The following is a 17,934-nucleotide window of genomic DNA, read 5'->3' on the forward strand; positions in this document are numbered from 1 at the left end:
AGATTTTCGATTGGTCGAAGATGATGTCTTAAATCTTGGATGTCCGAGATTCTCGACTAGTCGAAGCCTGACAGATTTTATCCGAAATTTGTAACAAACTCACGACTGATCGAGGAATTTCTTAGACTGGTCAAAGCAATTCTAGGACTAGTCGAAGAAGGCCTAGGACTAGTCGAAGAATAGACCAAACTCATGTAAAATAACATTCGACTTATGTATCCAAAATGACCTACTTCTAAGGTCAACTTATGGTCAGTCAAACCTCAACCATGAAGTAAGGACATTGAAACATTAGGAACTAGTGACCTTGAAGTATGAGCCTTGAAGTCTTGATGTAGTTCAATCTTAAAATCTTGATGTAGCTCAATCTTGAAAGTGTCTTGAGTTCTTTACAAACTGCCTTGTACTCTTCTTGAAGTCTTGCAGCTTGAGTCTTGTCTTGTGAGCAGTTCTTGCATTCAAGATTGATCCTTGTACTTGTGAGCTTTGCTTGTTGTGAGTTTTGGCTTGTTTATGAATGTTGATCCTTGAGAGAACTTCACTTATGCAAGTTATATATAACAGTGATTTTGGCACCTCAAATTTGACAACAGACAGGGATATAAACTATAGCACTTACAATGCGAAGTCCAGGAAGTGCACGTTTATAGGCTATGGGCAGCATAATTTTGGCTACAGGTTTTGGGATGCAGAAAATAAGAAAATCATCAGAAGCAAGGACGAAATCTTCAATGAAAAAGTGATGCATAAGGACAATATGCAGGAAAATGAGGCCGAGGAGAAAAAATTCGTAGAGATGGAAGAGTTACAGGACACGGGTGTTACAGCGCCACAGGATGATCATGCACAGGAACATTATGGGGCAGAGCCGCATACACCGGTTGTGAGGAGGTTTACTCGGGAGAGGAGACCCACGGTTCGATACTCACCCTCCTTATATTATCTACTGCTGACAGATAATGGTGAACCAGAATGTTTTAAAGAGGCATTAAAGATAGATACACGGGTTAAGTGGTAGCAGGCCATGGATGAGGAGATGGACTCTCTTGAGTCCAATCGTACATGGGAGCTAGTCACCCAACCTATGGGTAAGAAAGCTCTTCATAACAAGTGGGTTTACAGATTGAAGGAGGTGCACGATGGTTCGAAACGGTACAAGGCTACACTGGTTGTGAAAGGGTTTTAACAAAAGACAGGTATCGATTTCACTAAAATATTTTCACCTGTGGTGAAAATGTCTACGATTCGTATAGTCTTGAGTATAGTGGCTACAGAGGACTTACATATATAGCAACTAGATGTTAAGATAGCCTTTCTTCATGAGGACCTTGAAGAAGAGATATATATATGCATCAGCTGACAGGATACGTGGCACCAGGAAATGAGAACAAAGAGTGCAGACTGAAGAAGAGTGTATATGGCCTGAAGTAGGCCCCGAGGCAGTGGTACAAGAAATTTGATAGTTTCATGTCAGGAAGCGGTTATAGGAGATGTCATGCAAACCATTGTTGCTATTTGAAGAAGTTTGATACGTCATATATCATCTTTCTTCTGTACGTTGATGATATGCTTGTGGCCGGTTCAAACATAAAGGACATCTCAGATCTCAAAAGACAGCTGTCTAGAGAATTTGCCATGAAGGATTTAGGAACTGCAAAACAAATCCTAGGCATGAGGATAAAGCATGACAGGAAAAATAAGAAACTAGTTTTGTCACAGGGAGAGTACATAGCCAAGGTACTTAATCGATTCAATGTGGGAGGTGCTAAGCCAGTTAGCACTCCATTAGCCAACCACTTCAAGCTATCTAAGGAGCAAGGTGCAAAGACGCAGGAGGAACGAGACTACATGGCTAAAGTCCCATATGCGTCAGTTATTGGGAGTCTTATGTATGCTATGGTGAGCACGAGGCCAGACATTGCTCAAGCAGTGGGAGTTATTAGTAGGTTCATCAACAACCCCAGTAAGGAACATTGGGAAGCTGTGAAGTAGATTCTTAGATACTTAGTAGGTACTAAGGATGTAGGGCTGTACTATGGTGGATCAAAAATCAAGCTACAAGGCTATGTGGGATTTGGCAGGAGACATCAACAGCAGAAGAAACACTACAGGTTATGTCTTTACTCTAGGTAGTGCTGCAGCCAGTTGGGTCTCTCAATTACAGAAGATAATATTTATCAGTACGACAGAAACAGAATATGTTGCGGCTACAGAAGCGTGCAAGGAGATGGTGTGGATGCAAGGTTTTATAGAAGAGTTGGGTAAGAAGCAAGCAGATTGTAAGATGTACAGTGACAGTCAGAGTGCAATACACTTGGCTAAGAATTCAGCCTTTCATTCAAGGACCAATCATATTGCCATCAGATATCACTTCATTCATTTGTCACTGGAAGATGGATCGATTGCTCTGGAGAAGATTTATACAAGTGAGAATCCTACGGATATGCTGACTAAGGCGGTCACACGGGAGAAGCTAAAGCTCTGTTCAGCTTTAATTGGTCTTCAGGCTTGAAGACAGGGAGGTGATGCACTCCGGATGAAGAAGACGAAGGTTTAAGGCGATGTGTCTCAAAATGCGAGATTGTTAAGATGTGGAGCCACATCTGGGACCGTCCTCGACCGGTCGTGAGCCATGCTCGACCGGTCATGGATCGGCTCGACTCAAAGTCCAGCGAGCATTGTTTTTCAATCCCAATGTGTTCGACCGGTTGTAGCCCATTCATGACCGGTCGTGGGGTCCTCTCGACTGGTTGTGTAGGCTACACGACCAGTCGAGGTTACGCAGATTCATTTTGCGATTTTGCGTGGATTTCGTGTCGCAAGTCCTTTCGCAACTAGGATGCGGAAAGGGGAGTTTCCTAAAATATAAACAGGGGTTCCTAAGTTTTTTTATATAGAGAGAAAGCAAGGAAAAATTATTCTAAGGTGTGGGCAAAGGGTTTTCTATGTGCTTCCAAGGGAAAGGTTAGTATATTGCTTTGTAATCTTCGTTCTTCATAGTGGAAGTTTGCATCCGTGGTTTTTTACCCTAGTTTGGGATTTTTTCATGTGTATCTTGTCTTATGGTTTGTTTTGAATGCTTTGATCTATTTCTAGTTTATATTTCTTCCTGTTTATCGTTTGTGGGTGAGGCCTGAGATTGGATCTAGGCTCATGCGTTGTTGGCGTGCTGCGTAACAGAAAGTTCTCAGTGGTGGGCGTTAAAGCACCATTGTTTCCTATCGTGTGGTTTACTGAGATTTAATTAGATCTGCCTAGCTTTTGGATTCATGCCTTCATGCCTTGAAATGAGTTGAAAATGTGGATGGGCAGCATGGATAAGAACACTTACATTACAGTGGGCCCATAGAGCTTTTCCAGCACCAACTACCACCAAGTTTTTTTTTTTTTGGTAAAACTTTGATTTCATTTAACAAAAGAGAGGATTTACAGCTCTACCAACAAGACATCGATCCTTCGGACTCCCCCTAGAAAACGAAGGCAGAGTATATCATATAGAAAGAAACTACCTCTTGAATCTCCTTCTGACCACCCCTAAACCCACTCTGTCAAGGAAGAGTTGGCCCCTCACCACTTGACGGAGGTTAGCTTGGGAGGAGATCAGGGCACAAACTTGATTCTCACTACCCCACTTGGCCATCCCATCCGCCAGCCCATTACCCTCCCTACAAATATGAACAAAATTTACATTGCAAGTACTACTAATCTTCCGTATTCTATCTATCCAATACGTCCATTTCCAGCCCAGGAGAGAGCTTCCCAACAATAACTGGACCACCAGAAGGGAGTCGGACTTAATTATGATGTCTTTTAGGCCCTAGTGGTTGCAGTGAATAAGGCCATCATGTACTTCTTGAAACTCAGCGCATGTATTTGAGGCAAGGCCGTAACCTGCATAAAATCCAAAATGAAAATCACCCTTGTCACCCCCACAGACACCCCTGCCACCAGCCACACCCAGGTTCCCTCTAGATGACCGATCGACATTGAGTTTCACCTAATCCAGCGGGGGCTTACTCCAACGCACCACCTGAGAAATCTCCTATTGAGGCTGCCCCTGCCATACCCAAGGATCCCAATGCCCCTCCATGGCTGTGCACACGGGAGGGATGTGTGCCCCACCTAAGTATAATGGCCCGCAGCCAACCGGAGACACGTGAGATCAGTGTATTCATGCTAACTAAGGACCCATCGAATCTGGAGGCATTTCTGTCCTTCCATAACTACTAAAGAATGAAGCAGGGATTAAGGTTTTTGAATGGTCCAGCAGGCCTGTGCGTAGGACGCTGTCCCCATCAATGGTGTAGCCTCTCCTCTACCAAGCCATTGTGGCTCAGACATAAATTGAACAGCCAGGCGAAATGGGACCAGGTTTCCTTTGCTCGGGCACTGTGTAAGAAGAGGTGCTCTGTTGTCTCCACTGCAGGTCTCTGATTTTAGGACTCACTACAGCAGCTGCAATGGGATGCTAGGTGGATACCGCGATTCTGAATGGCCTAGTCAACCGGCAGTGCCCTTCTGATAATTCGCCACACAAGGACAGAGACTTTGGGAGGGATTTTCACATCCCAGATTTTCTCTCCTCAGCTTGTGCGTTGGCTATGAGCACGACTGATTTCCCACGCCGACGAAACTGAAAATATGTCCGAAGGGTTTGGCGGCCAGAAGGGGGTATCCTGGCCGTCCGTCAGATAGAAGCCTCCCTGAAAAATGGCGTTAATGTCTTATTGCGAGAGGAAGGAGAATGCCACCGATGGAGGAAGCAGGCCCATAGCACCCAGGAAATCCTGAACTCTAAGATTATAAAGGGATGGAGGAATCGAGGTTGTTGCTCTATCTTGCAAGAGGCCCAGGCCTGACCAGTTGGCACTCCATAGGCTAACCTTAGCATCACTAATTTGCCATTGGGTCATAGCTTTGATCAAAGGGAGAAGGGCTCTGATTCTTTTCCACAATGGAGACGCCACAGATGAAAGGAGGGGCTGCCCCTCCCGCCGGAGGTCCTGACTGTACCTAATTTTCATAAAAGAGCTCCACAGCCCCTTATCCACACCGTTCGACACGGTCCAGGCCATTTTCAGCCGAAACGCAGTCATGACATCTTTAAGGCACCTTATTCCCAGCCCCCCTTCACACTTGGGCAAGGAAATATGTTGCCAACTCCTCCAATAGAGTTTTTTCCGACCATTCGTCCAGCCCCATAGAAAATCAGCAAAGCGGCTTTCCATCACCTTCAAGATTCCATCAGGGACGTGGGTAGCTGCCAACGTGTGGACTGGGATGCTAGCTAGAACGTGGTTCACAAGCGTGACTCTCCCCGCCATCGATAAAAACTGCATTTTCTAGCCTTTGATATGAGCTTCCACCCTGTCAAGAAGCTTCTGAAAGAAGTCTTTCTTTCTTCTACCGGCTAAAATCGATACTCCTAAATATGTGATGCTCTCCCTACATTTAGTCATCCCTAATTCCCTTTGAATTGAAGCAGCCCTGGAAGCCCCTATGTTTTCCGTACAGAGGAAGACACTCTTGTGGAAGTTAACTTTCTAACTTGAGCTTTGCTGATAGAGTTAAAGGAAATGTTTAACCGCCCGGATAGAACGGAGGCGCCCATTCAAGAAACATAGTGTATCATCCGCAAACAGCAGGTGGGACACCACCAGATTTCCACATCGCCCTTGGAAAGGGAGACAGGAACCGGCCTCCACTAGATTTCTGAAACCTCTCCCAAGAACCTCAAAGGCTAGAATGAACAGGCTAGGTGACAATGGGTCGCCTTGGCGCAGCCCACGGGTGGCTTTGAAGTAGCCTCCGATTTCTCCATTGACTAGCACCGAGAACCAACAATTTCTCCAACTTCGTTCCAATAAGTTAATCCATAGGTCTGAGAAGCCAAAACGCCGCAAAACCCTCTTTAGAAAGAGCCAATCCACTTTGCCGTTCAGTACTAGAGAGTTCACTACCAAAACCAAGTCTGCCATTTTGGGCCACGGCCTACTCACTTGAGCATACGCAGTTTCGGTAGTGACCTCTCCAGTACCCATCTTGGTACAGTAGTGGTTGGTGTTGAAAAAAACTCCGTAGGTCCATCATGATGTTTTTATTTTATCTATGCCACTCATCCAATTTTTTTAGATCATTTTATGGCATGAGATTAAAAAAAGACGGATCCAAATGTTAGGTGGACCACACCATAGGGTAATTGAAGACATACCATTAAAAACCTCCTAGGGGCCATGATATTTTGGATCAAGTTAGATATTTCTATTATCCCTTCATCCAGGTCTGTATGATTAAATCCACAGGTGGATGGCAAATAACAATTACAGTGGGTTGTTGCGCACTCCTCTGTTCTTGGTAGACTTCTCCAATGGAGAAACGCCGAAGCTTCCCGCATCTCGGCAGGTTAGAATTATTCTCCCCCTCATTATCCTGTGGGAACTGTGGAGGGCCAGGAATGAGGCCACCTTCGGCGAAGTTGAGATGAACTCTGTTAATTCTATTGCTCGCATCAATTGGTGGGCTTCCCAAACTATTCCCAAATCCTCTCCCTCCTCGTTAGATCAGATCAGTCTCCATGGTCATTAAATGGATTCATCCCTCCCCAGGCTGGTTCAAATTAAATGTTGATGGATTAGCAAGGAACAACCCTGGCCTTTCCGATGGAGGAGGCATTTGCAGAAAGGATGATGGTTCTTTTATCTTTGCGTTCTCTGCCGGGTATGGGGCTGGCACCAATAACCTAGTGGAGATAAGAGCTATTCATGACGGATTGCTGATATGCTTAAGAAAAGGGTTGCACCAAACGATGGTGGAATTAGACTCAAAGTTCATAACAAACATCCTTCTTGGTGCTATTACGTGCCCATGGAATTGGAAACCATGGATTAACAGGATCAACATGCTGAACAGGGCAGGCAACTTTCAATTCAAGCATTATTTCTGTGAGGGCAACGGCCCGGCCGATGCTATGGCGAAGATTGGGAGCGAGTCCCAGGTGACTTTTCTTCATGACCACTATGATTCGCTCCCCAGGCAAATTAAGGGGTTAGTTTTTCTCGATAAGCTAAGCCTCGGATCGATTCGCACAACTTCTTAGCTCCCATTATTTCGTTGCGGTGTAGGTTTTGTTTTTTTGCTTTTCGGCTTCCCATCCATTTTCTATCGGGTTGTCTGGTCTTAGGTGTTTTGTTGATTTGTATAAATGGTTATAGGGGAGACACGATAGGAGAGGTCGGTAGTCTTTTTATTACGACCCTCCCGAAGGACTGTAAATTTTCAGCTTAATGGATTTTTGGTGGCAAGAGTCCACTTTCCCAAAAAATAAAAATAAAATTGGTGGGCATTCAGTCACCACTATAATGTTTCCTGTTGTGTGGTCCACTTGAGATTATTTTTGGGATCATGCCCTAAAATAAGCTGGAAAAATGAATGGATGGCATGGATAAGATGCATAAATCATTTTGGGACGCACAAATTTTTTTCTGCACCAACTAGTACTGAGCTCAATATGGAAGGGGCCACTATTAAAGCCGAGTTACACTTGAGCTACCATTGACAATTTGAATAAGCATAACCGTGTGGGGTCCATCCATCAACACATGGTAAACTAGCATGCATCTTATATGAGATGGACCCCATTAGGGGAAAAATGGACAAGTCAATAAGTCGGCTTATGGAATGGACCAACTCTACTGAACCAGCACGGGCCCAGTGAAACCTGAGCCTAATAAGGCCTCTACGTCCAAAAACAGACCGACCTCTAAGGAGGTCGATACAACTGTAAAGACACTCAAAGAACAGATTATGAGCCCATTCGGATAAACCGTATTATGACCCAGTGGGTCAATTACAGATTGACCACAGATCGGCCATAGGTCGGTCATAGGTCAGATATAAGTCGACCATAGATTGACCCTGTGACGAGATCAAGGTCTGCTAGTACCCAGCTAAACAGAACACGGACCCTCCGACGTAAACATTAGTCAAAGATAGTGAATGTTGATCTGTCGAGAAGGTCGGTATTACTTATTCCCGAGTTATCACCCGCCTATGGGAGCCGACCTGAAACCGTGCTACAAATTCGAAGAAATCCCTAATGTCCTGAATATCTCTCCCTAAATCTTTAGGGAATAAGATCAGATCCCAGTAATCTCGGAGGCTGGTAATCTCTAAGGATCCTGGATCTGGACGAATCTCCAAGATATCGGGAAAAATCCTCATTCAATCGGACTCCCTCTCCTACATATATAGAAGTATCCCCAACCTTAAAAGGTACGACAATTCTTACCCTAGCATTTGACTAGTGTCTCTTTTCTGGAAATCCTACCCTACAAAAAAAGGACCTTATTCCTGATTTAGGCATCAGAGAGTTCCCTGCACTAGCCAGGATCTCCTTTGTTTCTCTCTTACACCCGTGTAGGTATAAGAGGGTCAACCACCGAGGGTCTGCCAGAAAACGTTTCCCACTAAGATTTCTTGGTTGGTTGTAGGAATCTAGGGTTGGAGTACCTCGATCTCTATCTCATTCATTGGCCCGTGAGCTTGAAGCCAGGGAAAAGAGGATTTCCCATCAACAAGGACGACCTTCTCCCCATTGATTTAAAATCTGTATGGGAATCAATGGAGGAGTGTCAAAAGCTGGGCCTCACAAAATCAATTGGTGTCAGCAACTTCTCTTCCAAGAAGCTATTGGAACTAATGGCTCATGCCAAGATACCTCCAGCAGTGAATCAGGTATGATATGTGTACACGTGGACTATAACAATATTTATGTATTCATATGGCATACGTGCACTAAAAACACAAATTCTCGACCCTACTTAGATAGAGTATCAAATTATTTTGATGACTGCACATTTGTTAATTTCTTGAACTTGGACCATTGAAAAGTTTTCTATCATAATGGTCCGGGCAATCTTTGTCTGAATGTTTGTCTTGGGTTGTCAAACATCCGCAATGGGGTCAAGGATTTGGATGGTTTGGATCGGGGTACATTATGGCAGGAATTCAATGGCTGTATGCATGTGTAAGCGTAATACCTTGATGATGATAATTCGGATCACAATGACGAAGAAAGTGACGATGATGTTATGTTAGGTGGAAATGAACGCAGCATGGCAGCAAAGCAAGCTCAGAGAGTTCTGCAAGGCGCATGGAATTCACGTTACTGCATGGTCTCCACTTGCGGCCAATGGAGCCTCCTGGGGATCGCTTGTAGTGATGGAGAGTCCAATCCTTCAACAAATTGCAAACGCTAGGGGAAAAACCGTTGCTCAGGTTTGATCTCTCTCAACAAGCTCTCTCATTAAATCTCAGCTCTTGCCCGAATTGTAGAAAATGTAGCAAAAATTTTCCCTATGCCGTACTTTTTCATTTTGTGATTTTTATAAAGGAATTAGTTTAACAATTCTTATTTGCAAATTGGAAGATTAAATTTTTTTTTAAAATAAAATAAATAAAATAAAAATTGGGAGATTAAATACGAGACATTTTGTATCTATACACCCCAAAAATATGGAGTCGTTGAACAGATGAATAGATATTTGCTAGAGGTAACTAGAGCTAGGATGACTCATATGTTCATTCCTAAAAATATTGAGGTGATGTCGTTGTCACTGCCACTTATATGATAAACTATATGCCAATCTTATTATCTAAGAAATTGTAACCATCTCCGTATTTTAAAACCAGAGTATCTCCTATTTAGCTTACCTCCTAGGGTATATGGGTGTATGCTTTCTTCATGTTGGACACTCCAACTCCCAAAAGAGGTATAAATGTTATCATCCAATCACTCACCATAAATACGTATGTAAAGATGCCACTTTTTTAGGATATACCCTATTTTACACGAGTGCGGATCCTATGTTTCGCCGAAACAGTGAACGGCTGAATCCAGCTTTATTATTGGTCCACGTCACTGTAAGTGCCACATCACCAATTCTATTAAATATATTTAAAATATTACATTTCACGGAAAGTCGAACGGAAACGGTAGACGGTTTCCATTTGGAAATCGGACTGCGTACTGTGTACAATACACTCTTATCATACTGAGTAAACTCAGTTGGGCCCACCTTGTATGTATGTGGTCTATCCATGCCATCCATCCGTTTTTCCATCTAATTTGAAGGGTTGAGCCCAAAATTGAAGTATATCCAAATATCAAGTGGATCATACCACAGTAAACAGTGGGGATAATGATTTCCATTGCTGAAATCTTGCTAGGCCCTACAGTGATGTTTATTTGTCTGATGGAGGGAAAACAGAAATATAATATTGATTCAAAACTTTTGTAGCCCCCAATAAATTCAACGGACAAGGTTCAATTCAAGTGTTTCCTATAGTGTGGTCCATTTGAACATTGTATATGCTTCATTTTTGGTCTCAAGCCTTAAAATTATCTGGTAAAATTGATGGACAAAGCGGATAAAATACATAAATAATGGTGGAACCCACAGAGTTTACTCAGTACACTAAGCATAGTGAGTTACTCATTGGGCAATCCGATTAAGCAAAATCGGATTGCGTACTAAGTAACTCAATACGCTCTTAATGTACTGAGGAAACTTTGTTGGGCCCACCGTGAATGTATGTGGTTTATCCTCACCGTCCATTCGTTTTCCCAGCTCATTTAAGGGGTTGAGATCAAAATTGAACCATATCCGAAGCTGAAGTTGACCATACCACAGGAAACAGTGGAAATAATGATTTCCGCCATTGAAACCTTGCTAGGCCTCACAGGGACGTTTATTTGTCATCCAACCTGTTAATAAGATCACAAAAACATGAATGAAAGGGAAAACACAAATATAGCCTTGATCCAAAACTTTTGTGGCCCTCAAGATTTTTTCAACATTGGATTTTCAATTCACATTGTTTCCCATGGTGTGGTCCATTTGAGATTTATATATGCTTTAGTTTTGGGCTCAGGCCCTAAAGTTATGTGGTAAAATGGATGAAAGGAGTGGATTAAATATATAAATCATGGTGGACCCCACAGAATTTACTCAGTACGCTAAGCATACTGAGTTACTCACCGCAATCCGTTAGCGTACTGAGTTACTCACTCGCAATCCGCTTCCGGATTCAGGGCACTCGCTACTAAAGTGACGTCACCTAGTTATGTGGGTCCCACCATGATGTATGCTTTGTATCCACACCATCCATCCATTTGGAGAGATCATTTTAGGGCATGAGCCAAAGAATGAATTGGATCCAAAACTCGAGTGAACCCTAGCACAGAAAACAGTGGAGAGAGTCACGCCCACCATTAAAAACGATATTTGTGTTTTCCCTTCTTTAATGTTTGTGTTAACTTTAGGTCCACCATGATTTTTATTTAAGTTTCCATTTGGGGATTAAGCCCACAGGTTGAGTAGCAAGACTCGCTACTGAAGTGACATCACCTAGTTATGTCGGTCCCACCATGATGTATGTTTTGTATCCACACCGTCCATCCATTTGGAGAGATCATTTTAGGGCATGAGCCAAAGAATGAATCAGATCCAAAACTCGAGCGGACCCCACCACAAAAAATAGTGAAGAGAGTACTCTCACCAATAAAAACTTCTATGGGCCACAAAAGTTTTCAATCATGCTGATAGTTGTGTTTTCGCTTCTTTAATGTTTGTGTTAACTTATGAACAGGTTGGATCTCAAATAAAAATCACAGTGGACCTTAAGAAGGCTTCAACGGCGGATGTCACTCTCCTCACTGTTTTCTATGGTGGGATCCACTCTAGCTTTGGACCTGCCTCATTCTTTTGATCATGCCATAAAATGATCTCTCCAAATGGATGGACAATGTGGATATAACACATACATCATTGTGGGCCGCACAGAACTTGGTGGCGTCACTTTAGTAGCGAGTCTTGCTACTCAACCTGTCGGTAGCTAATCCACCTCCAATTTCTTTCTTCTAATATTTAATTAGGCCATGTCATCTCACGGCAATTTTATAAGATAAAAAAAAAAAAATTCAAAATCTGCTTGATTAACAAGGACTATTATCTACGACCCAAGATGAGTGATGTCCGTAGGATCCTCACTGTGGGCCCACCTTGATCTATGCGTTATATATCAACTCCATCCATCCATTTTCTCATATTATTTTAAGACTTAACCCGAATTGGTACTTGTGATCAGGTCAAACTCAGTCTGGATTAGTCCGGGCCAGACTTGGACTCAATCGAGTTAGGCATGCTAGACTTGGTACCTCGTCAGGTCAAGTTCAGGTCAAGCCTATTTCAAGCCCGAATCAAGTCAGATCAACCCTAACTTGGTTTGAATTGACTCGATGCCCACCTCTAACCATGATGATTGTTTTTTAATCCACACTGTTTATCCATTTGGCTCACTTACATTAGGGCATGAGTCTAAAAATAGATAGATCGATATCTCAAGTGGACCACACCATAGGAAAAGTGGTGATTGAACACATACCATTATAAACTTCATAGAGCCCAATGTAATGTTTATTTTCCATCCAACCAACTGATAACATCACAAAGACATGGATGAAGAGAAAATACAAATATCTGCCTGATCTAAAACTTTTGTAGCCCCCAATAAGTTTTTAATCTTCTAATCATCCATGTTTTTTGTGGTGTGGTCTACTAAGATTTAGATCCTCCTCAATTTTGTGCTCATGAACTATAATGATCTGTAAAAATGGATGGACAGTGTGGATAAAATACATACACCATGTGGGAGCTAATATAGCTTTTCCAATAACTCACAGTATTGCAGTTGGTGGTATATGCTACCAGTGTCCCCTTCGCCAAAGCCACTTATGTGAGCAAATAGTCAGTGACTCAGGTGAGCCATGCTATGAATTTTCTAGAAAATCAACCTGGATCACAAGGTACCTCACCCCATTTTAGGCCACAGGCCGAAAAAATCAGTTTTATCTATAATTTAGGTTGACCACATGATTGTAAACAGTGTATAGACAATCCCCGCCTTCCAAATTATTATTATTATTTTCAATAATCTAGTTGTTGAAGTGGATTTTGAGATAAGTATAATGTTTGACCCTTTAAAATAAAGGGTGGACATCTCTCTCCCAACTATTTCCTTTAGTGCATATCTTTAAGCTCGATAATGAACTTAATAGCCAATGATTATAATGGATATTACATAATCATCGTAGTGGGCCCCAGAAAAATTAAGAGTCACGCCCCATACAAATATATATATATATATATATATATATATATATATATATATATATATATATATATATATATATATATATATATAATATCTTTGCATGGGAATGGGAGTGGTTGTGACATGGGCCCACCATGATATGTATGTAAAATCTATTCTGACAATTAAATTTGTAATAATTTAGGTCTGAATCCAAAAAAAAAAAAAAAAAGTTAACACGAGATTCATGTGGACCACACCAAAGAAAATATTTGGAAGAGAGACATCCACCCTTGAAATTTAGAGGACCCACCTTGATAATTATATAAAATGGACACATTAGTTTATCTAATGGAACCCCAAGATTTTATCTAATGGAACCTTATCACTTTGTGAAATGAACTCGTCACTTTGTCTATTAAAACCTCGTCATTTTATTTGACAAGCCACTACTTTATCTAGTGAAATCCTGTCACTTTGCATAGTAACATCATCACTTTGTTTAGTGGAACCAAGTCACTTTATTCGAAAGCTCGTCATTTTATTAAGCAAAACTCTATCAATTTGTCTAGCAACCCCATCACATTATCTAGTTGAACATCATCACTTTGTCTAATGGAACCCCGTTACTTTGTTTAATAATCATGTCACTTTGTCTAGTAGAACCTTGTCACTATGTCTAGCACCTCTTTCACTTTATCTAGTAAAATCCCATCACTTTGTCTAACAACCTCGTCACTCTCTGTTTAGTAGAACCTCATGACTTGATATAGTAGAACTTTGTCACTTTATCATACTATATAGTCTCTTTATCTAGTAAAACCTCATCACTTTGTCCAGCAACCCAATCACTTTGTCTAGTGAACCTCGTCACTTCGTCCAATGGCCTCATCACTTTATCCAGCTACCTCATCACTTTGTTTAGTAGAACTCAATCACTGTCTTCCAGCCTCGTCACTTCATTTAGTGGAACTAGGTTACTTTGTCTGGCAACCCATCACTTTTTTCGATAATCCATAACTTTGTCTAATGGAACCCTATTTGCTTTGTCTCGTTTAACCTTATTACTTTGTTTAGAAAAATCATGTTACTTTGTTAGGCAAACTCGTCACTTTGTTTAGTATAATTCTATCACTTCGTTTAATAACATCATCACTTTGTCTAATGAACCCCATCACTTTGTCTAATGACTAAGAAAAATTATCGGGAATTGATGGTCTGTATTGTTGGTGTCCCCACATGATTTAAGGCCCACGTTGAATTGTGCCCTATATAATGTACGGTCCACATCAAAGGTTGCCCTCACATAAATAGAGGTTGGGGCTCTAAATCATGGATGTTGTATTGCTAACTAGTATAATGTGCTGAGTAAACTCCGAGGGGAAGTAGATTACATCTTTCCCACACATATACCATATTCCCTCTAGGTAGGGGCTATGTTGGGCCCACTGTAATGTATGGGTTTTATCCATGCCGCCCATCCAATTTTTCAAATCATTTGAGGGTTTTAGCCTAAAAATAGGTAGATATGAAGCTCAAATGGGCCACACTAGAAGAAGTGGTGATGATAGTGATTTGAAACCCTAAGATGGGTGTCATTATCACCACTACTTTTAGTGTGGCCTAAGGAGTTTGGAAGAAGAAGAAAGAAAAGAGAGAGAGAGAGAGAGAGAGAGAGAGAGAGAGAGAATAGAAGAGGAGAGAAGATGAAAGGGATTTCCAGTCTACTAAGTCAATTCAATCATCCATTTTGGTGCCAAATTTTCAGCGTTGTTGTTAGATCATTTAGGCTAAAGCGTTTTAATCTGGAAGAGGAAGGAAGAAAAATGAAGAAGGAGAGATGTCGATCTTAAAGTGCGAACATCCAACTCTAACAACATTGAGAGATAATTCAACTCTAAGGTGAGGATCACCCTTCAAGCTTTTCTACATCTTGATAGCTATATTTGTTTATTCATCTTCGTTCATTACCTCATTAATTGCTTAATATGGTTGATTTCTCTTATTGATTTTGATTATTTATAAATGATTGATGGATTGGATTTAAATTCAAATATTTGAACATGCGATGAAATTAATACTTCTATTTTGATTTCAAATGAACGCTTTAGATATGTGTGTGCTATCGATATTGTGTGTAATCTAATTTATCAAATTAACGAGGTTACATTAGACAAAGTGACGATATTCCACTAGATTAAGTGATGTGGTCGCAGCTAATATTCCTTGGTAATTAGGTATATTTTATAAATTAAAAAAATTATCTTATAAAATTGACATGAGATGACATGGCCTAATTAAATTTCAGAAGAAAGAAATTGGAGGCGGATTAGCTACCGACAGGAGGTTGAGTAGCTAGACTCGCTACTCAAGTGACGTCAACAAGTTATGTGGGGGCTACCATGATGTATGTGTTATATCCACACTGTCCATCCATTTGGAGAGATCATTTTAAGGCATGGTCAAAAGAATGAGGGAGATCCAAAGCTGGAGTGGACCCCACCATAAAAAATAGTGAGGAGAGTGACGTCCACCATTGAAGCCTTCCTAAGGTCCACCATGATTTTTATTTGAGATCCAACCTGTTCATAAGTTAACACAGACATTAAAGAAGGGAAAACACAAATATAAGCTTGATCGAAAACGTTTGTGACCCTTGGAAGTTTTTAATGGTGGGCGTGACTCTCTCCACTATTTTCTGTAGTGGGATCCACTCGAGTTTTGGATCTGATTCATTCTTTGGCTCATGCCATAAAATGATCTCTCCAAATGGATGGACGAGGTGGATACAAAACATATATCATGGTGAGACCCACAAAACTAGGTGACATCACTTTAGTAACGAGTCTAGCTACTTAAGCACTATGTTGAATCTCCAAATGGAAGGAAGCGGATTGCTTAGTGAGTAACTCACTAAGCTCAGCGTCCTGAGTAAACTCTGTGGGGTCCACCATGATTTATGTATTTTATCCACTTTATCCATCAATTTTACCTGATAATTTTAGGGCTTGAGACCAAAAATGAAGCATATACAATGTTCAAATGGACCACACCATAGGAAATAGTTGAATTGAACGTTCACCGTTGAAAATTTCTTGGGGGCTACAAAAGTTTTAGATCCAGCTTATATTTGTGTTTTCCTTTCATCTATATCTATATGATCTCATGAATAGGTAGGATGACAAATAAACATCACTGTGGGGCTTAGCAAGGTTTCAACAGTGGAAATCATTATCCCCACTTTTTATTGTGTTATGATCCACTTGATATTTGGATATACTTCAATTTTAGGCTCAACCCCTTAAATTAGATGGAAAAACGGATGGACAGTGTGGATAGACCACATACATACAAGGTGGGCCCAACTGAGTTTACTCAGTACAATAAGAGCGTACTGTGCACAATCCGATTTTCAAATGGAAACCGTCTAATGTCCGTGAAATGTAATATTTTAAATATATTTAATAAAACTGGTGATGTGGCACTTACAGTGACGTGGACCAATAATAAAGCTGGATTCAGCCGCTCACTGTTTCCACGAAACAGTGGATCCACACTCATTTTATAGACAGAATCTCTACATCATCTCTCCCTTTTCCAATTTTAGGACCTACGGACACCATTGAGCAATTAACTATTGAGACTCATTTTTCCTGCCTCATCTGACTCATCAGTTACCAATCCTTATGTTTTCACTTCATTGAGTGATCTTCCCATTGCCATCCAGAAAGCTACACACACTATTCTTCCTCCGGTCTGAAATCATACTGACTACAGTATTACTCACCCGATTGGTAATTATGTTTCTTATATATGCTCATTTATCATCATCATTTTGTGCATTTATTTATGTCATTTTTGACTATTTACATTCCTTCGATAGCTATAGAGGCCTTAAAAGATCCATGATGGAAGGCAGTAATACTTGATGAGATAACTACCCTTGATGGATAAGGGACATGGGAACATGTTTCTCTTCCCCATGAGCAACACATAGTGGGGTTTAAGTCGGTCTGCACTCTTAAATACAATCTCGATGGGGCCATTGCTTGGTATAAAGCTCGCCTTGTTAATAAAGGGTTTACTTAAAAGTCTAGTATAGATAACTATGATATATACCTTTTCTTTGGTAGCTAAGCTCACCTCTAATCATACCCTTCTCTCTATTATTGCCCATCGAAATTGGCTCATTCATCAACTTTATGTTAAGAATGCCTTTCTACGTGAAGATCTACAAGAAGAGATCTATATGTGTTTGCCCCCTAGATTTTGGCTTTCTGATTTAGAAGGAAAAGTGTGTGGACTAAAGGAGGCATTATATGGTCTGAATCAATCTCCTCACGCTTGTTTTAAATTCTTAAGTAAAGCTATGCTACAGATTAGATTTTAGCAGTGTACTTTTGATCATTAAACATTCATTAAAAGGCCTGGGGCTTCCTTTACTATTGTTGCTATATATGTCAATGATATTGTGGTGATAGGCAATGACACCAATGTCATCACATCCTTTTGAGGGAATTTTAGCTTGCCAGTTTGAAATTAAAGACTTTGGGCCGTTACGATATTTTCTCAGGATTAAAGTTGCCCATTCCACTCACAACATCTTTATTTCTCAATGAAAGTATGCCCTTGATCTCTTAAAAACTATAAGGATGTTAGGATCCCATCCTACGGATTCACCTATTGAGGTGAATCATCAATTATTTTTAATGGAATCTTGTTCTCTTGTTGAACCTAACTCTTATTGATGATTGGTTGGCAAACTCATCTACCTTTCCATCA

At 41.0% G+C, this 17,934-nt stretch overlaps 1 protein-coding gene across 1 annotated transcript in view; it reads left to right on the forward strand.

Moving 5' to 3' along the window:
- The window catches only part of LOC131226707 (non-functional NADPH-dependent codeinone reductase 2-like), a 79,854-nt gene that overhangs the window by 15,323 nt on the left and 46,597 nt on the right, over positions 1–17,934 (forward strand). Inside the window, exons 2-3 of the mRNA XM_058222345.1 lie at positions 8,490–8,733; positions 9,097–9,276. Of these exons, the coding sequence (XP_058078328.1) occupies positions 8,490–8,733; positions 9,097–9,276 (424 nt within the window). The remainder of the gene's footprint in view (positions 1–8,489; positions 8,734–9,096; positions 9,277–17,934) is intronic.

Source organism: Magnolia sinica, chromosome 15 (assembly GCF_029962835.1).
Source record: "Magnolia sinica isolate HGM2019 chromosome 15, MsV1, whole genome shotgun sequence".
Lineage (NCBI taxonomy): Eukaryota > Viridiplantae > Streptophyta > Magnoliopsida > Magnoliales > Magnoliaceae > Magnolia > Magnolia sinica.